Below are 22,185 nucleotides of genomic sequence, written 5' to 3' on the forward strand. Positions count from 1 at the left end.
TGACCATGAACAAAAATGATTTTCAAAAAGAAGATTGGGAGGGTAGCAAAAAGAATCCTCTGTTCATAGGTTTTAATTTTTTCAAATCAACCAAATGTATGTCATGTTTTTATTTTGTTTTACCATTCATATTAAAAGATTTATCATTTAAACACAACCACAATTCACACAATCAGCTATGGGCAGTAGGCAGAGATATAATACTAGCTACATGGGCTAAGATGGCAGAATAATTTATATTGTTTGCCTAGACGTTGGAAAAAGGTCAAAAGTCGTTTCGTGTAAGGTTGTCTGAAACTTTTCGGTCAATGTTTAATACCAAGATTACACACACCGTGCAAACTGCATATGCTTTCCTAATACAATTTGCAGAAGTGATTGAGCTCGTTCGCAGCTGCTCGCTGTCAGTTGGAATCGGAGCCGCATACAAACTTGTGATACAGCATCAACTCTATACAATTCGAATGCAAATGAAAATGCGGACGCAGTTGGTAAGTTAGCCTTAGTTTTTCTCTCTAGCAACACTATACCATTTTCATAATGGAGATTTGACATTTGAATGTCCTGGTCCGTCTATAATGCTCTATTTAAAGGCCCATTCAGTGCTGGTGATTTGCGCATCCCGGCGATTGTAAAAATGATTTTGGTACATTTGTCATTGTCATAGATGTATAACATAGATATAGCCTGCTAGGCTGCTATACAGAACACGATCATGTCAGAAATTAATCATTTGTTCTGGGACTGATTCGGACTAAGCCTGCTAGTGGTACGGCCGGAAGACGTGTAGGCCTATGAGAAAATAAAGCATTTACATGAATCTGTAATATATACTGAGTGACAGTATAATCAGCTCAATATTTGAATGGAGCTCATCTTTGTCAATACTGCTGCCTTCCATATGTTTTGTTAAATTTTTAATTTAAAAAATACCTAATGACAATTTGAATGACTTATCCTTCACTTTTAGGCTAAATGAATTGATGTCATTGTCATATACAGAGTTTATAACAGCAAGCTTTAGCTTCAAAATAAGAGCATGTTCATACTTGCAGGTTATTTTTTCCAAAGTTCTGCGCATTGAAGTAACATTCAACGTAAATGAGTGAGGCATCACCACTTTTGTAGGTGGCGAGTTCAATATACATGGCCATTATGATGTAAAATTAACCTTAACCAAAATAATGCATTTTCGTATTTTTGGTAAAAAAATAATTCAATTCATATTTCTCCTCATAATGGCATTGTGGATTTTTTGTTCAGAGTAAAAATTAAGGTTGCAGTCAAGTTTCTTTTGAACTTATGGCTATTTTAATATTTAACATGTTTAATATTTGACATTTTGGGGTAAATATTGGAAAAAAAAAGGTTACACACAAAAAGGTTTCAACCAAAATGTCTCAGTTCTCGTCATGCGTCACTTTTCGCAATTGACAGCAGGGTTAAACAGATAGATGACATTCTAACTATTAATTCAGGGTCGGATTTACCATTGGGTCAGATGAACCTGGTCCCAAAAATTTGTTTTGGACCAAAATATGGTAAAATTGCAAAATTGTGCACGATTCGAGCGCACTGGCCCTTTTCATCAAAATATACCTTCATTTTGGGCTAAAATAGCCTAATACATTGAATATTTTTTGCGCGCTTCACATACTTGTAATACGAGGGTCATTCAAAAAGTTCCACCTCCATCATCACATTTCTGTTATCTTACATGCTAGGATATTTTTAACCATGGGTAATTTAAAAATTGCCCATGGTTATACTCTTCAATCTTGGCTATAGAATAAAAGTTATTTGATTAAAATATGATTTTTGGTTGTTAAGATATGTTGGTGATGTAAGATTAAAGAGTGATTTTTGAACGCTTGTAGCCACTGTTTCTGGGCCGAATTGAACAGGTTTGTTTTCAAAACGTATTCGCATGCTTCTCACCCGTTGTGCATGTGTATACGTGGCCGAGTCCGATTGAATTTTGTCTCAGGCCGAGCTTTTCCACAGCGATAGTAAAAAATGGGTCTGTTTCGTTCGCAACAACCTATCGTCATCAATTTTCTGTGAATTTCTAGAAATTATGTCTCAACCTAAATCTGAAATCTGGAGGTATGGAATTAAATACGTGATTTTGACTTTTTTTTTGAGCGTTGTTTTAGCCACTGTTTCTGTGCCGAATTGAACAAGTTTGTACGAAACGTATTCGTATGCATCTTGGTCGTTGTCTGGCCGCGCCAGGTTCAAATTTACGCTGTTGAAGATCAAAATTTCAAGGAATTTGTATCATAATGTCAAGTGCTTGCTTTTCAACTTAATTTAGTCCCCCAAAATGGGTTGTTTACTGCAGTGAGTCAGCGTCAGTGCAGTGACAGGATCAGGTCAGTTACGTAATCCAACTAAAATATGCTTACAACAGGGGTTTAAAACCCTCGCATAATAAGAGCGAAAGCATTTCTATCCATGGCTACTAAATCTATACTAAGGAATAGGATTTTCCTCCAACTTTCAAATCTTGGGTTGCTATCAATTGGGACCATTCCAACAAATGAGGTGTCATAATACGCAAAAATAAATTCTGCTTCGAATGCATATCCCAAATTTGGCATACGATCAACCGTTTTGGAAATATAATAATAATAAAATAAATTAATTTGATCATGTTTGTGTTAATTTTTGTAGCCCGGGACGATGTCATAATAATTGAAAGATATATATCAGAATAAAATAGCAGCGTTTTTGCGATGCCAAAACACACAAGGTGAGTACACAATCGCTTTTTTTAAAATGTTTAATGAGAGAGAAAGTGGACCCTGACTGACCCCTAATTTAAGATAAAACCATTGTGAGATAAAACCAAACCTTTAGGTTTAAATGAGAGTGTGACTCAGTGTTTAGAATTATTTTTGTGTCCGGTACATGGGGTCCTGGGTTCGATTCCCAGCTGTGGAAACTTGCAGGGATATGTACCTGGAAAATTAAGTTTAATTTTTTTAATTTTTTAATTTTTTAATTATCTGTAGATAAAATTTCGTACTTCCTCTTTCCCCATGGTGTCGATGGGTTCCCATTATCCCCCATCACATAGGGCCTATTCTTCTGAGAGAATGAGGTGACTAATTCGTTATTAGTTATTATTATTATTATTATTATTATTAATTTTCCGGTTATCCCGTAAAAACAACAAATTACGGGATAACCGGAAAAGTTGCTGCCAGTGGTTTCCCCTTACTTACCGACCAGTAAAATTACGGAATTTAAATTTCACTTTCAGTGTGTTTATTAAGCAGGATTAAAGTGGGAGTTAGTGATACACATGGGTTTGTAGTATTACATGTAGATGTGTGGGTGGGTGTGGAGGTAGGTAGGTGGTTCTAATCACAAAAAGCAGTTGGTTTGTTCTAATCACAAAAAGCAGTCGGCTGGTTCCCGTATAATTACGGGAAATTTCGAAATACGGGCGTCCGTTAATTTACGATCATTTTTACAGTGTAGCTTTCGACATTAGAAGACGTTCTGCTTCTGATTTTGTGGTCCGAGTTCAAAACTGGAGACCACCTTTCAATTGAGTTAAACTTGTTCAGCAATATGCCCTTTAATGGTCAGACCCCTTAAGTTATATATAATTATATTGAAGACGGAAATAAACTTTGTGCATGGATAGTGAATAAAATGAACCCAAACATAACTTTAGATAGTTTCCTATTAGCTATATAGTCAAGGCTTAAAAACAAATTCAAGGCTACAAAAGGCTGAACGTGATATACAGGGTAAGTAAAAAAAAGTGCAATAGAGCAAATAATCGATACTTATGTAAGAACCAAGTTGAACTCTCCCATTATTGAAAGTTTCTATGAATGCCACACTCAATAGTCATCTTCTGTGAAAAAATGAAGTGACTCACTTCTACCGTTTAATTTTTATGAGTCCTTTTGCTGCAATACCCAATTTCATTATTTGTCCACGAGGTACCATGTATTTTGAATGGGAGCACACAATGCACGATAAATGCACCAGCTCTGAAACTGACTTAAACTTAAATAAGGCTGATTTTTGCGTTATTTTAATTTCTTTTTTTTTTCTGTTCAAACAAACTTTCTAACATTACTTTAAATACTTCATACCTCACTCGACTTCAACTCCAGTTTTTTTTTAATCCCAATATGTCCAACTTACTGGATGTTTTGTATATAATTCACTCCACTCCAATTTGCGCGCATTTCATTTCGACACTTGAAAAACCCGCCTACAAATTTATATGGTTTTGATAGAGAATATTCAATAAACATCTTTAAAATAAAGGGAAATGAAAATAACAACAAATAATGTTTCTTCTCCTTAAACAAGACCAAGGGCAATAACACTTTGGGTGCTCCATTTTATTTCAATGCCAATGAGGTTAAGAAACTGGCAGTTGTTCCAAATCTACCTTACACAGAGTGGGCTGATATTTCACTTATGTCCATTGCCGCAAAAGTGTACAACAAGATCCTTCTGAACAGAATCCGACCTCACATTGATCCTTTACTGAGAAGCAACCAGGCTGGCTTTAGATCAGGTCGAAGCTGTGCTCAGCAAATACACATTTTGAGGAGGATCATGGAAGGCTTCAAGGAGTACTAACTTCCCTTGACAGTCACTTTTGTGGACTTCAAAAAAGCCTTTGACTCCATCAACAGGTCCGTCATGTTCTCAGTGCTGCGGCATTATGGAATACCAAAGGTTGTGGTCAATGCCATCCAGGTGCTCTACAAGGACTCCAATAGTGCCGTTATGGTAGATGGAAGTATCTCAGAGCCTTTCCAAGTAACAACTGGTGTTCACTCCAGAAAATTGAATTCAATTCTATTCAAATTCAATTCTTTCTACAACTGGAGTCTTGCTATTCAATTCCAATTCAATCCACCTTGCTTTAGAATTAATTCAATTCGATTCCAATTCAATTTTTCAATTTCAAAATCATTTCATTTCAATTCCAATCCAATGCAGTGAAATTAACAGCTAATCAATTTCAATTCAATTCTGAGCATTCATTTCAATTCCAATTCAATTCCAATTCCAATACAGTTGCAGTTTGTGTTAATTGACCAAAGGCACACTGCAAAAACTGTGTCTAGAGATTGAACACTTTTTTGTCCTTGATTTGTAAACACAAGTAAAATCTAAACACAAATGTCAAACTTCAAAACATCAAGTGTTTAATATCTAAACACAAGGCATCAAATTACTAAACATGTTTATAGCATTTAGATATGTTTACAAATCGAGGACAAGATGGTGTCAAGAATGATGTTTAATATCTAGACACTATTTTTGCAGTGCATGTTTTAAATTTCACTACCAATTTTGTAACACTTGTGTCGGCAACACAAAGTCAAAATCAAGTACACTACTTGTCACAAAAGCATTTCAACAAAAGATACTTTATAAATTGTTATGTTAACTCACTTTTCACATTCAAACAATGCGGGTGATCCTTGACCTCTGGGTCATATTTTTTGAAACTTTGCAACTTCTTAGTGACCGACTTCCTAATATTTGTCTTAACGTCTTGTCCACCATGCACATTATTTTCTAAACTTAAGGTGTGTAGTACGATGGATAATGGGACACTGACCTGAAAGATGTCAAAGATCAAGGTTAGATAGCCCCTGTTTGTCTCCTGCTCCTAAGATTTTACACCCCAAATCCTTGTACTTGAAAAAGTGTGAAAAAAGCTGTCAAAGATATAAGCATTTTCTTTAATGGTTTTCTCACAATTTGATCAAATGTACATGTACAATGACTTTTGAGCATAAAAATTAGGAGCTTGAGAAAAATAGGGGCTTTATGATTAGTGCCAAAAGTTTGAGATTTTGGCAAGTTGGGGGGGGGGGGGATCTCATTATATGGTGCCATCTATTGATGCTAAATTTTTAATGTGTGTCTCTTGTGTGATTAGATGTGGAAGTGTATCACAATTCAGAACTGGGGAAGGGCACTTTTTACAGGTGGAATGATCCCGGGAATGATCTGGAATCACAGACATCTGCTTGTGAATTGAAATGCTGAATTGAAATCAAAGCTGAATTTCATTTCAATTCCACTTCATTCTTCATCACTCAACATGATTTCAATTCCAATCCAATTCAATTCATGCCCAAGCCCACTCATTTCGATTCCAATTCAATTCCAATGCATTGAAATGAAAATCGCCCATAATTCATTTCAATTCAATTCGATTTCAATGCATTGAATTAACATTACTTCAGGGTGATGTGTTGGCACCATTCCTGTTCATTATCCTGGTAGACTACCTCCTGAAGAAATCAACTTCTGGAATTGACGCTGGAATTGTTACCTACCCATGTCGGTCAAGCAGGTATCCTGCTAAGATGCTGAATGACCTGGATTTTGCTGATGATATTGCCCTGTTGGAATATTCTATAGCCCGGGCCCAGTCACAGCTTACTAGGACTGCAACAGCAGCAGCAGATCTAGGCCTTGTCATCAGCGCACCTAAGACATAATATATGACTGCAAACTGTAACGCCCAGCCAGCACTTGAAGTCTATGGTAGTACCATCAACCATGTCACAGACTTCAAGTACTTGGGTTCCAAGATGGGCTCTAGTGTTGGAGACCTAAAAAGAAGAAAAGCACTAGCCTGTGCCGCTTTCTGGAAACTGGAACGCCTTTGGAGAAGCCCATCCCTGCCAATCGGAACAAAAATCAAGCTGTTTGAGACAACTTGTGTCAGTATCTTTCTCTACGGGTGCGAGTCATGGGTAATCACCAAGGACATGGAAAACAAGATCAATGCCTTTGCAACATCTTGCTACAGAGCCATGTTAAACATCAAGCCTGTGGATCGGATCCCAAATGAAACCATCTACAATCTGACCAACACCACTCCACTGGTTGCCAGAGTCAAGATTCATCAACTCAAATTTCTCGGCCATATACTGCGTCTTGAAGATGACTAGCCTGTGAAAGAATATGCCCTTTATATTCCATCACATGGGAAGAGGAAACCGGGACGGCCGCGGACACTGTACTTACAGTATGTACAGCACCTCCTGGGAGATACTGAAGGGATGCTGCAGCCAAACAAAATTGTTTCGCTTGCCCAAGATCGCAACAGTTGGAGAAAGCTTGTAGTCGCCTGATCCGCAGCCGACTGATGATGGTGATAAAATGTGTCATAAAAACAAAACGGTAAATGCTATTTCCTTGATTGTTTCACGCAAGATCACTAATGGATAAGTTATTTATAAAATGTTTTAAAACTTAAAAGGTTCAACTCGGTTCTTATATAAAAATGGATTCTTTTTGCTATTGCACTTTTTTTTACTCACCCTGTACATGAGCTTACATGTAAACGAGCAAATTAATAATATTGCTTCCGAGGAACGAAGATCGACTTCGAATCACACGCTCGGTTACAAAGACTTGTATTGTGAAAGGGCCGTGCTTAAAATAAATAAAGAAAAAAAAGGTCCCTCTCAATCAAATTATATCAATACAAAAAAATGCATCTCAGTAATTGTGTGTTTTCTATAATGTTATTGAAGTTACACCGTGTCGGGAGTGATACTACTCATCTATGCTCCTCAAAAGATTACTCATTAACTCCTCTCTATTTTGTTATTTCAGAGATGTCAGAAACCAGAGGCATAGGGTTATTTTTATATTTCTTATATCATGGAGTGCTTCAAGCTTAGTACTTTTTGTGTACCATCTAAGTAAATATATAAACATGGAAGAAAGAGCTCAGATTTTCCATGGTGTAAACAACGATGAGCGAAGGGGCCTATTGTCATCATTTGTGAAACACGAAAGGTATTAGAAATATTATTGAATTGAATTGATTAATGTCTTTTGTTTCAGTCTTTTGTTGAACTTCGAAACCACAATTGAACAATTTTTTCAGCTGCTTGTTTGTGTTTTATTCATTCTTTTATATTATGTATACATGATTTGTACTTATTCAGTCTTAAGCTGAAATTCAAGAGATGAGCGACCTAATTTAATATATCTAAATTTTGTCAGGTTTTGTTTTTTCAATGTTGACTATTTCTATTGCTAATTTATTTTGATGATATTCTGTAATATTTGTTTTCGCAGAGCCGGAGGTGGTTTAACGACTACAATAAACATGATAAAAGGTACGGTACAAATAACTGGGATGATGAGCACTAGTCAATCATTAACGAAATATTTCTGTAACCGTGGTAACAATAAAGATGTTCTTCCGTCGTGCACTAACATTAGTAATTTCGACATTAACTAATACTACACGTAGGCCTACAGTATATCCTTTTTATATAACCTCATGATCTGCCTAATAATATGATGTGATTGTGCTTTTATATTGAACGAATCTTGTTTCACAAAATATTAATTTTTATTCGGGATTCCGAGTGTGCTTCTCGCCCATACGCCCTCTGTCCTCTCTCTTTCTCTCTAACTCTCTCTCTCTCTCTCCTCACACCACACACACCCCCACCCCTATCCATAGGCGGCGGAAGTGTGGGGGGGACACGTCCCACGTAAATTTTTCCATGGGGGACGGCCACCCTAAAAATCCTAATTGAAGAAAAAATAAAGCAATGATTACCCTGTGCATCTTTTTTTAACTCTAAAACATCGTGTTTTGGATCCACATAGGACAAAATTGCAAAGATTTCGCGCTTCGCGCGCACAAGTCTCTCAAATAACAAATCATCTTCATTTGGGGGCTAATATTCTGAAGTTGAGAAATTTTCGCGCAAACGGGGGATTTTCTTTATCGCAGTTTTAGAAATGTGAGCTAATTGATACTGTCCTTCATCTCTGTTCCTATATGTATCAATTATCTTAAATTTACGATGAGTTTCTAACAGGGTTAAAGCTTTAAACACAATTCTTTCTTCTTCTCCATGTTTGTTGTTTAGATCAAGTTGTGAAACCAGCTCCGGACATCAAACAAAAGATTCAGAACACATCTAAAGTTAATGAAGATCCAAAGAAGACGATTAAACATACCCGCAAAGAAACCAATACTAATACGAAACAAAAAGCAAGCAAAACGTTAATGAATAATATTCGCCAGAATGTTATCAAAGTGAAGAACATGTTCTACAAATACGAGAAGCCAAAGATTGGATCGATTTACAAACATGATTCTCAGTACTTGAATTACACGGTAAGCGTGAAAGAGTATATTGCGCATAAAAAGTATCTTTATAGGGAAGTACGGTGGCCTAATGGTTAGGGCGCGAGCTTCATAATCGAAAGGTTGCAGGTTCGAGCCCCAACACGGCCAGTGTCATATTGCATCCTTTGGTAAGACGGCTTAATTCTCAATAAAAGTCTTCTAGCTTCAAAAAAGGCTTTTTTGGGACAATAATTGTATTTTACACAATTTTGGCCCATGATCGGGGTGGAAAGTGAAAAGTGCTTTAGCCTATTGGGACAATGTGCGAGCGCAACGCGCAAAAAAATTACTTGACATAATTTAAACATAATAATGAAGAAGCAAGCTCGTATATATAATTGCAAATAATTAAGGCGCCGACAATTTTATAAGATTATTTGGGGATAAAATCGTACTCACGACTTGATGAGCTTTCGCCATGCATTTCCCGCGATGTTTGGATGCAATCTCACTCCTCGGGATCGAAGTTTGTTCTACATGTATCATTATGTACGTGACTGAGAGAAAATAGTGTCGTCATAGCGGTTGGTTGCTTTGGCATTAAAAATGGCATTTGAGTATTTTGTCCAATATGCGTGTCTTAATACAGTGGCTTACTGGAAGATGTTGAACAGGGGGTGGGGCTGACAAAATGAACATTTGTTGATAACCGGGAGTGCCCCCCCCCCCCCTCTGAGTCAGAAAATTCAGTCTGTAAAAAATACGTCAAAACACCCATTTTCCCTGGTTTATTATTACATTTTTTCACTTCAACTGGAAAAATTGGAGAGGGGGGCTGAAGGATATTCGAGTCCCCGCACCCACATTATTGAGTGGGCTAAGAATCCCCATCCGGTTCCCAAGCTTATGAATAACGTGATTTTCTTGTTCGATGTGATCTGTGATAGCCGACCTGTGCTGCATGCTCGGGTGTTGAAACTTTATCTCTCGTCACTAATTTCTTCTCTCTTTCAGAAATGTCCTACAACAGTTAGACATAAAATGTCAAGGAGCAGGGCACTTAAAGGAAAATATATCCAGGATGTTCCCATATTATTAACACCTGAACATATTACAGAATCAGAGTATAAGCGACTCAAGATTTATCGCGACCTGACGGGATGGAAGATGAATAAATTTGAAGGTACATAGCGTGGTTTATATATTTTCTTCATAGACAGAGACTTACGGGACCGTTCACAAACACTTGTAACGGTGGGGATGGGCTGATGCAAAAAAAAAAAAAAAGGGGGGCTGAATTTTTTATCCCTCTGAAGGGAGGCCTTTAAAAATAGCATGTTAATTTTTCTCGTTGAACATGGGTTTACACTATTTTCTATGGGGTTGACGTTCATTTTTCCATGTCCAAAGAGGGGGCCCTGAAAATAATTTTAGGTCGGGGTGGGCTGAAAAAAATATGTGAATTTTTCTTTTGCGTCCCCCCTGTTACAAGTGTTTGTGAACTGTCCCTGAAGGCTATAAGAGCAGAATAATCCGAGCCACAGATAAATTACTAGTTTTGTGTCTGACGTATATGGAAAGGTTTGGCTACAAAAACGAGTGTATCCTTCGTGTAAGAGAATACCAAACAAATCCCAACTCTTATCCTAACCCTAACCCTAATCCTGCCCTAACCCTAACCCTAATTCCTAACCCTAACCCTATTTATAACCCTAACCCTAACTCTAATCCTATTAGTATTTCGTGCTCTCGTACACTAAGGATAAACCCAAAAACGATTCTCTTATAAATACAGTTTCCACCTCGATACACCCAGATACACCTGAGCACACAATTTCGTCCAAGCTAGCAGTGAATTGTCTCTACACAATCTTTCATTACCGGTACACTACACGGTTGAGTGCATAGCAACATATGAGCTGTGTAGCTTCTAGCTGGAAAATATGCCTCTGTGATTGGTTTTTCTCAAAACCTCAAGTGTTCCCTTCATCCTATCAGAATTTTATCTATATCGAACGAAAGCCAACAATGTGGTAAATCTGTTGGAAACGACCTATCCAAGCACGATTTTTGACCAAAATGTAGGTTATAAATGCCAAAACCTCAAGTGTTCCTTACAATATTGGTCAAATTTTATGTCATTAAATGAAAGAGCGCGCTTACTATTGTCAAAAAGTTACTATAAGTAGAGGTGGCTACGTCGGCATGAAAAGTTATGATTAGTAGGTTCCAAGTAGAGTTTCTTCCACTGATTCGGAGACGCTTATATTGTCCATATACTAGCGTCATTAGAATGAGCAATGGCCAAAATGGAAAAAGTTACTATTTTCGCCCGTTTTGTCATAATACGGTTGTAAATTCAATGAACTACGACTTTGCTAAAGAGCGATTACAAATTGATATGCGATTTGTTCTTACTATCTTTCATATTCCAATTTTATATTAAATTATACCTTTTTTATATTTGCTTTCAGTTATAGCAGAAACTATGGCTCTTTTAAATTCTACAATCAATCAATTCTTATTTGATGATAGACTCGGTGACACAGGTCTTCGTGAAAATTGTATACGATGTGCAGTAGTGGGCAATGGTGGCATTTTGAATGGATCGAAAATGGGGCACGAGATTGATTCTCATGACTATGTGTTCAGGTTGGTAACAGTTTTTCATTCTGTTGTCTAAGTTACAAGAAAAAGTTTCCGTATAATATGGCTCAATCACCATGCGCGTGATGCATGTCGGTACCAATATTATTATTGAACACACGCGTCGAACCGGGTAGCGGAAAGAGCACCTTTCAACATCGATAAGTAAAGCAACATTTTAGAGTTTTTTGCTCAATAAGGACTAAACGTTAAAAAATAAAACTAAGTAAAATCGGGCATAGCGTTTGAACATGAACTATAATATAGGAAAGACACCAAGTAACGTTTTTCTGTTAGTCAAGATGTTACTGATTCTACTGCATATTATCATCACATTTACGACATGATAGTCGATTTTACTCAATGCAAGCTTCATATTCCCGAAAATATCAAAAGTGACCCAACTCGTTTTCAGGACGATTTAGTTAATTGAGCATAGCGTTTGAGCCCGAACTAGTAAAAAAAAAACAAGTAAAGTTTTTCTGTTATCCAAGATGTTACTGATTCCACTGCAACATTGTTGCCATAATCTCTTTTATATTTTTCTGAGAAGCGAAATTGCATAATTTTTATTGTTACAGTCTGTATAATGGGCAAATTGTTTTCTCCTTGCAACTAATTTGTAAGATATATGTCGAATAGTGAATACAGCATAAACGCTCTCATACCACTCTATTCCATTTCAGAACTAATGTAGCAATAATAGACGGACACGAAGAAGATGTAGGAACTAAAACATCTTTTTATTGCTTTGGAATGAAAACTCTCTCCAACTCTATTTACTACTTTAAATCTAAAGGATTTCCCGCTCCTCCGTGGAACACTGGAATACGTTATATATTTTTACCAGAAGATGATTGGGCGTATCGATACATTTATGCTGCATTAACTAACGGTACTTTACCGAAAGGAAGTCAGGAAAGATACGCTAAAAGGTCAGTATTAAAAGGGCATTTCGTGATCCACATCATCATCCCCCCACTTTTCTCAAAAAAAGTTGAGATTTTTATTCCACTGGAAGCCTTTGGCTACATAATGTTTATGTACAAAATTTTCTTGCAGATTAATTCGTTTAGCAAAGATATCGTGAAATTTGAATTTCGTTCTGGTATACCAGAACGAAATTACAACATATTGTCTATGGAGCAGTGTAATACACATAATCATGCATAACTTGCAAACGCTAAATCGGAATCAACTGAAATTCTGGGAATAAGCTTTTTTCGTGGATGATCTACTGAAAAATGTCATAAAAAGAGGATGCTCGGATCACGAAATACTCCTTTAACACGTCACAAACTTAACTACCCAATTATACGGATTACCCTCTCACGCCCTGGTCGTTCCTATACCCAGAGAAGATGAGAATAATGTGCATTTGGTATTTTCTTGTTCTCAGGTTTTCTCCACCGGGGTTCTCCAGTTTCCTCCTGCCTTTTAAAAAGGCTGACCGGGGGTTGGGGGTGGGGGCTATACCGTATATACTCAAGTTTTGTTTGGGTAGCGCATGCCGCTTGCAAGTAAACCCATATACAAATTTTCAAGAAATTTTGACCCACGTATGTACGAAAAATCCAAATTTTTACTATTTGGGGACATTTCTAAAATGTTGCCTATACAGTGACGCAGAATTGGGCCATTTCCCGAAAAAATTACCCATTCATAGCCACGCATCACCACGTGCATTTACCGAATCTGATGACATTATTGTAGCCTATTATGCTGACGTAGCTTTTGCGGGCGGCAACTTCAGACTAGATCTACGTTTCTTTTCATTCATTGCGTTACTATGGTAATACTTTGGAGAGCTACCATATATTGACACAAAAGTGACAGATGAAGTATCAAAATATGTCAATATAATTTACTTCTTGTCATTTGCACAAAATATAGTTACCTTTTGTGGCGTGTATATTAATTTGTAGGTGGAACTTGAGATGACAATTCCGTTATTTATACTTGCGAATCATTTACTTCATTTGAATAATAATTTATTATTCATATCTATGTCCATTTCTGATTTGTCTCATCCATATGCACAGAGACCCGTTCCTATTTTCCAAACCGCTAAAGGCCGAAGAAATCAAAATAATTCATCCAGATTTTTGTAGATATGTCGACAATAGGCAAGTAATATAATACAATTATGATATTACATAAAGGTGTTAAATAATAGTTATTTATAGAATTCGTAGGCTAACAGAGGCGAACATAGGACTTCCGGATGAAAACAAGGCTCTCGTTTTATCCATCCCACCACCACTGACAAGTGAAATGTATTCCTCTTTCTTATCAATATATTTCCATCCCTTTTGAGAGGCCTTTACCTCACTTGGCGCTGGTTTGAGTTGTCTTTTATCAGATTTTGAGTGACATAAACCATTAAAGTGTAGTATAGCACCAGACAAAATATTTCCAATATAAAGTATGTGCAGGAAAGATGAGTGGGGGTGTGTGTGGGGGGGGGGGTGAAAAACGTGTTTACGTTCTAAGATTATTTACAACAAAAATGAACTTGTATTCAACTTATTTCTTTTAAGCATGCCAAGTTTTTAGGGGTGCCATTTTCAGAACTGAAGTTATCAGATTTAATGCACAACATTTTGAATGACCCTCGCGTATTGTATATTTTTCAGCATTACATATACCATTGTCAAATCTTCGTGGATCTCAATTAATTAGTTTGTGCTATGTCTATTTTTATATTTTTCCTCATACATTGGTCACTTTATTAAATTTTACTTGCTTTGGGTCTTGCTGTAGTGTATTGTGTTCAATTGAACGCTTTGAAGACTGATCAGTGATATCTTGGGTTTTCTCCACGTGTTTTTTTTCTCACGTGCCGTATATATTTATAGGCCTTGCCTACGTATATCATTTATACGTTTTTGCACTTTGCTTCCTGATGTGTTTACAAAATTTCCGTTTTTATGTGTACGCCTGCTTATATATCTCTTCCCAACTAATGCAAAATGCTTTTCAGTGTTTTTTTTATGTTTGAATCCTTAAATGTTTCAAATTCTAAAGGCATTATTGGAAGAGTGGTTTTATTTCTTAAAAATGTATAGAACAGGCCTAAGTGGCGTAGACATCTTTTTGATAGAGGGTGCAGGTAAAATCTGTGCAGCAGAGAATTTTTTAGTATTATTTTTTAGGATAATCATAATCTAGGATTATCTTACTTTTTTGTGATTAAATATAATATACATTTCTTGGTTGTTTTCCCATTCTACAAACAGCTGGCTACGGTCTCCTAAGTTACAGAAATCAGGACGAGCAACCACTGGTGCTATTATGATATTTCTTGCACTCCATACCTGTGATGAGGTTATATTACCATTTTGTTGTATTTGTTTCGTATGTTTGTTTGATTTGTTCGTTTTGATACTCTAAAGTGGTGACATTTTTTTCGCAATTTTAAGGTCAAAATTTTGAAAACATTTTATATGAAAAAAGCACTATACAGTATACAACAACGTTTTTAGAATGTCTAAATTATTTAAAAATAAGTGTGGCAAACATTTTTGCAAAATATTTTGTCAACACTTAATTACGTTATTTTATGTTGTGTTAAGTTGTCAATTCCTCAAAATGTTTTCTTAATGTTATTAATAGAACGTTTTCTACGATTTTTATAACCCGACTTTTACACGTTTTGTGTAAAACGTTTTGATTTTGCTGGGGAAGCATAAGCTCGCGACATACACAGTGTACTGTGTTATAACATTTACAAAACAATTTCAAATTATGCATCACAATGTTTACAACTATTTTTAAATGTTGACGAAACATTTTGATACAATAATATTTTGTTTAAATATTTTACAGCAATAACATGATTTTGTAAACGTAAAAATTGTTAGCTAAAATATTTATGATCATTTTATCAATCGTGAACAGGCATCAAATGTTATTAAAACGTATAGAATATTTTTGGATATTACATTTTAATCGATTTGAAAACACACCAGTGATTACTGATCAAGGATTATCAAGAGGTAATTTGCAAAGCGTATTTTCAAAGGTTGTATAAAATGTATATAATTTTAATAAGTTATAGTATTACTATGAATGATCGAGAAAGCCTATACACTTAATTATATAATTTTACTTTAGAATCATGTTGATAATCCGTTTTTAATCAATTATTATTATTATTATCATTATTTTCTCTCGACAGGTCAACGCCTTTGGATTTATGGGTGACCCTAAAAAGTACACTTCACATTACTATGATCAGAATTTTACCCGATCCGACTTAACAAGTGTGGCGTGGCACGACTGGGAAAAGGAAAATAAACTCTGGAAATTATTGATAGACGAAGGCATCTTTCATATATATACCAGGGATTGATCACTGCCATCACCATACTGGATTTAGAGTTTACGCATGATTTTTGACAGAGGGGTCGGAGGATGGGCGCAGCCCACGGGAAAAGTTCTATAAATAAAACTTATTCAATGTTGAGTGTAAAGAGAACAGAGCAAACAAAATGAGTGGATGTATAGTACTCAAATTGAATAAAAATGTCGAGTTCCATCATTTTATTGCTCTGTTTCATTTTTACTCAACGTTGTGTATTTTTTACTATATATTTTTTTATTTAGAGTGTATAGGGATGGGGCTTCAGCAGCAAACTCCCAGTGAAGTCCAAATTGTCTTGCAAGCGGTGGTATACATAACTTTATATATAGCAAATATATATAGCTTTGATTAGTAGGACAAATTTTGGGTGATGGGGAAGTATGTTGTCTAAACAATGGGACGAGTGGTGGTCTGCATCCGCAATTTTGAATAATTTGCTATAACCCTAAATAACCCAAAGTCTTACCCAACTCTGACCCTATCCCTACTTCCACTTTCGGACAAGTGAAGGTTTTGGACCATCAGCAAACATTTGTTTGAGTTTGAGTGGCCATAATTCTAAAAGAGAATATAAAAAGCAAGGTGATTTAAGTCATAAATTCATTTTTAAAAATGCGATAGTTTTTGGAGTATCCTGTTTTTCGAAAGAAGATGAAAACGATGACACTATAATTATTTTATGTATAGGCTCAGTTTAGGTTTTAAAAAATTTTTGGGACCGTCCGCGAAGAAAAAAAATGATATGAAGCATCATTTATAAGCATGATACTGATATAATGTCAAGTAGAAATTAAAATAGGCCTATAGGCCTACATTGAAGACACAAACATAACGAATCTTCGTACATCAAGCTTTGGGACATAAGCCCAAGCACACGCCTGTGGGTCTAGGCTGATCTTAACAATTTCGTATTCAGAATGCAATTCGATATGTCTGATGTGCTCTCATGTTCCACAAAAAATATTGTGCAAACGTTGCTATCCAATCCCTTAATATAACTATTATTATATTATTACCTCATAATCGAAAACATAAGAAAATATTATAAAGTAGGGGCCTATAAAGCACCTGTTGTAACAGGGTACCTCACTTAATAAAGTTAATAATGAGAAAATGGGTACCTCACTTAATAAAGTTAATAATGAGAAACAAAAGCATCAATTTTGACATGTCTAGTCATTTCACTAATGTCAACTTTCATCTTTCTCCATAAATACCGTATTAAACAGAACATTATCAAAATTTGTGTAAGACTGTATTTTACGAGAAACAAGATTTTCTCTCTGAATTGGCCGTATTTTTACGTGTATCGTGTTCACTCTAGCGTAAGTTTGGGCCCTATTTGACTCATTGGAACGTTCGAAAGGACCCCCTGCGACTGTCGACAGGTAAAATGAATCAAGCTGTTTTCAATGAGTGTTATCTTGGTTTAATAGTCCTGCAAAGGTCGTGATGAATTCTACTGTCAGACAAAACTGCATCATGGAACGAAGCCATGCCAGCCTGCCCTAGTTCACAGAGCCCCGGATACCCCACAAAATGTCAGATCATCAATTAAGCCTATAGCCCAAAAATCAGTTCTTATAGTTCCCACGGCGCTCTGCGCCCCGCCCCGGGTCAGCGCAACAAGGGCCCCGAATCATGACCCGAATGCCCGCACCTCGGTACCTGATGGGGGCACCGTTCCGATCCCCGTAAAATTCCAACACCATGTGCCGCATCCCCCCCCCCCCATATCAGGACAGGTGCCTCAAGTTCCCATCAGGACAGGTGCATCGAGTTCCCATCAGGACAGGCGCCTCAAGTTCCCATCAGGACAGGCGCCTGAAGTTCCCATCAGGACAGGCGCCTCAAGTTCCCATCAGGACATGCGCCTCAAGTTCCCATCAGGACAGGCGCCTCAAGTTCCCATCAGGACAGGTGCATCGAGTTCCCATCAGGACAGGCGCCTCAAGTTCCCATCAGGACAGGCGCCTCAAGTTCCCATCCCATCAGGACAGGCGCCTCAAGTTCCCATCAGGACAGGTGCATCGAGTTCCCATCAGGACAGGCGCCTCAAGTTCCTATCAGGACAGGTGCCTCAAGTTCCCATCAGGACAGGTGCCTCAAGTTCCTATTAGGGCCTACTCCGCTACGCCACTGTCGCCACTGGGGGGGGGGGGAGAATAGGGAAACACTTGTTGGCCTGATGCAAAGAAATCGCGAAAAATTTCGGGGCCCCTTTTTCAGCCCCCCCCTTTTGACATGAAAATTATGAAAAAGTGGGTAATGGTGAATCCAACGGACAAGGACACAAAACACATCAAGGATCAATAAAATAGTGAACCGTGCTTCATTGAGGTAAGACCCCGGGGGGGGGGCACTCCAACTTTGGAGGTGACGCGTATGTATGGCTGTTAAGACCCCCTTTTTCAGCATCTCTGTCACCCAAAGACGGCATATTTTTTTACGAACACATGCTCTGTCACCCGAAGACCCCCTATTTTTTCATTTGATCTGTCACCCAAAGACCCTTACAAGTTCAATTTGAACAGCAACTTTCATTTATCACTGATTTTGTTACTTTTGAAATTTGAAGCCATTTAGAACTAGAAATTCGATTTTCGAGGTTTCTGTGGCGCTGTTTCGGCTCTCACCCAAAGATCCCATTTAAAAAAAAGGTCATGTTCTCACCCAATGACCCCATATTTTTTACATTTTGCTCTCACTGAATGCCAAAAATCATGCTCTCATCCAATGACTACATATTTTCTACGTTTTGCTCTCACCGAATGCCCCTTAGTGCGGAAGTGCCAGCCCTACACCTATATCCATTTCATATTGAAGTGCCCCCTTCAGGGGTAAGACATGCTTATTTTGCTCTGAGCTTATCTTGTTTGCTACGGTACTGAGTTCTATTTGAACTTGCCTTCAGGTTTTGACTTGAATTTGTTTTTGGGCGAAAAACGCGAAGCGTTTTTCGTCCTTGGGTTTTGGCATACTTATTTCCTAACAGCGTTGCAGAATAAAGATAAAATAATCGTGCTGTCCATGTAATCAGGAAACTACAGAGGCGATAGTGTACATTTATATTTGTCATTACTACTTCATGTTGATATTCAAACAGTGTTATAAAGTTGTCTTACCAAGGAATGTGTTTGTATTAAAAGAAATCATTGTTTTACAACTTGGATGAACTAGAATTACTTTTATGCAAATCCGAAAATTGCAACAGATATTTTTCATTTCTTTAAGATTTAGCGGTATTGCCAGATTGTACGTACAGTTGGGTTACATTAATAGCCTCATTATAGTTTTATTGATACTGGCAAAATACTTGCCTGTATGTGCTTGTTGTTCTGCTATAGCGTATAGAATCTGTTAATGATACTTTAAGCACACAGTCAACATGACCTTTTCACGAGGCTGTGTTTATATAACTGAATCATTTATACAAACACAACCTTGAGTAAATTAAAGAGAGTACTTAAGGGATCTGGAATGGGCGTTTCGATAGTATTTTTTGTGGGACATGAGAGCACATCAGACATATGGAATTGCATTCCTAATACGAAGAATGTCTTTCTGATATCAAATAATTTTCATTTTTGAAAATCACGATGTAATAGGCCTACAAATTTTATGACAAATTATTAAAATTTGATATTTTTCATATTTTTGATATATAACAGTCCTCGAAGTAAATTTTATAAATCTAATGACATATTCTTAAAGTGTATGTAGCTGGGAGGAAAAGCCGATCAATTGAAAAATTTTGACCTTTCATATTGAAAATATGGATTTTTTTCCCAAAATGACCTAATTTTTTTGTGTTTTGGGAAAAAGATCCATATCTTCAATACGAAAGGTCAAAATTTTCAATTGATCGTCGGCTTTTTCATCCCACCTACATACACTTTAAGTAAAAATCATCATTTGCGAATTTCAAAAAATCAAAATTATTTCATATCAAAAGGACATTCTTCGTATTCAGAATGCAATTCAACATGTCTGATGTGCTCTTATGTCCCACAATAAATACTGTCCAAACGTTCATACCCCATCCCTTAAATGGGGAAACTTAGGCAGGCGATAAAGAGAAAATATATTTACTTTAGCACTTAGCCCTGCATGTGCAATACAAATCGCCCGGACTTATTTGCTCAGACCATGAGTGTTTGCTTATTGACCAATTACCAGGAGAAAAGTCAATAACTGGTTGCCCTTTATCTGTTAACTTGGTTGAACCTTGTATGGTGGTATACAGTTGTATACGTTGAAGTCAATGTTCAATAAATGCCAAATGTTGCTAGCAGTAAAATAATTAAATAGGCCTACTGCATGCAATGACAATGAAAAAAGTTTATGATGTCGTCATGCATAGATCTTAAGGCGGTATTTGCGGCATATTCTAGAAATTAATAAATGGCTGAGACAAAACCGTTTGTCTTTCAGAAGATTTTAAGGTATGTAATTTGAAAATAAATTATTTGAGTTTGATTTGTTATAGGTCTAATTCGTTTTAGGCCTAAATTTTTCATTAATAGTATACTCTTTATAATATAGATATTTTATTACTTTCAGAAGATTTTATTTTCATTTTGATTTTGAGTTAATAGTATGATCGCCACATCTCTAACTTAAAAGACGGAAAATAAAGTACTAGTTTTAATAACCAGAGTGACATAAAAGTAGAAATACAATGCATGGGGAGGTACATTATTGGCATTCAACATGTTCAAAATAAAAGAATTTTATGCAGAGGGTGAACTTGTTCAACTGATAAATAAATTTTGTAGATGTCTGCATGAAATTATTTTTAGGTATAAATACTTTCGTTAACGAATAACCGGAGCAACATGAAAAGTAGAAATATGGGGGAGACTCACTATTGGCATTCAACAGAATCAACTAATGGATGTTTTCATTCAAGTGCAAATTATGTTAGCTTAAACTTTAATAATTGACAAGAACCTATTCATTTTTTTAATCAAATTTGATTCTTTTCTTGTCATTTTGATGAGAATATCCGATAGAAATATGTTCATTTTGCAGAGAAATCTGTTATATCCCCATCCGAATAGCTCCTCATGTCAAAAGTTTCTATTCAAAAATAATTAGATCTTTTTAAGAGTGTAGCCATAATACTCATATTATTTTTAACATGCATAGAGCACTTCCAAAATGCCTCAAATACCACCTTAATGCGAGAGCTTTTAAAAAACGACTGGTTTGGAGATTATGGCAGCGAACGAGGAAGAGCGAGGTTTATAAACAATATTTTTGAAAATGTGATTTTTCACTAATCACACTGATTTAGCCATGTCAAATCGGTATAGACTACATTTACACTTTATTTAGTATTCATTGAAATATTTAAACAGATTTATTGTAACACAAAAAGTCGGGTCAAGTGGGGTATGAAAAGTCGGGTATGAGAAGCAGGGGCACCAATAATGTACCAACCCCATTAAGACATATGTAACAAATTGTTATACGTTTATGAACATTAATAAGTAGATGTATAGAGGATGTTACGCTTATGAACATGATTTTCAACATTGTTAACAATATTGCTAGAATGTCAACAAATGAAAGTTCTGTAATTTGTTGAAATTCTTCAATACTAAATTATTTTGAATGTCATCAAATTGTAAATCTCTAGTCACATTTTCGATGTATTAACAACTAGCTATGTAGCAAAGACGTTAACTTCATGTACAAAACATTAACGCTCTTATTTTGTAAACATTGTATACCCATAGCTACATTAATCAACAATAAATGTTCTGTAATTGTTCCTTATCCTTCATTTCTATTAGACTTTCAGTGTATTAGCAAGTAGATGTGTATAACAGATGTTATTCGTTTGTAAACACTTTATTTCATAAACATAGGAGAAGCTACTTATTATGCTAACAATGAACGTTCATTGACTGTTAGGCTAAGTAAACGTTACAGGATAATATGTATTCAAATTCTGCCTCAAGGTTCCTGCTTAAATTGTGTTCAAGAATCAACTAAGATTTATTTGGCCCACCTTTTGCCAGTAAATAGGCTGTCATGAATTATCCAGTGTATT

General features: G+C 36.3%; 1 protein-coding gene across 1 annotated transcript; it reads left to right on the forward strand.

Annotated features, from left to right (window-relative positions):
• The first annotated feature begins 433 nt into the window (after positions 1-433).
• LOC140151552 (alpha-N-acetylgalactosaminide alpha-2,6-sialyltransferase 2-like) lies at positions 434-17,285 on the forward strand. The gene is made up of 11 exons (XM_072173938.1): positions 434-491; positions 2,677-2,755; positions 7,630-7,815; positions 8,101-8,141; positions 8,910-9,160; positions 10,127-10,295; positions 11,587-11,764; positions 12,445-12,693; positions 13,801-13,884; positions 14,998-15,085; positions 15,939-17,285. The coding sequence occupies exons 2-11, from the start codon at positions 2,739-2,741 to the stop codon at positions 16,110-16,112; spliced, it is 1,437 nt and encodes a 478-aa protein (XP_072030039.1). The 5' UTR covers positions 434-491; positions 2,677-2,738; the 3' UTR covers positions 16,113-17,285.
• Positions 17,286-22,185: the final 4,900 nt, after the last annotated feature.

This window comes from Amphiura filiformis, chromosome 4 (assembly GCF_039555335.1).
Source record: "Amphiura filiformis chromosome 4, Afil_fr2py, whole genome shotgun sequence".
Classification (NCBI taxonomy): domain Eukaryota; kingdom Metazoa; phylum Echinodermata; class Ophiuroidea; order Amphilepidida; family Amphiuridae; genus Amphiura; species Amphiura filiformis.

Excerpts from the sequence above, each read along its gene's own strand:
- LOC140151552 (XM_072173938.1), top strand. Across the intron at positions 10,296-11,586 it reads GAAGATGAATAAATTTGAAG|TTATAGCAGAAACTATGGCT; the intron begins GTACATAGCGTG and ends ATTTGCTTTCAG. Across the intron at positions 13,885-14,997 it reads TGTAGATATGTCGACAATAG|CTGGCTACGGTCTCCTAAGT; the intron begins GCAAGTAATATA and ends TTCTACAAACAG.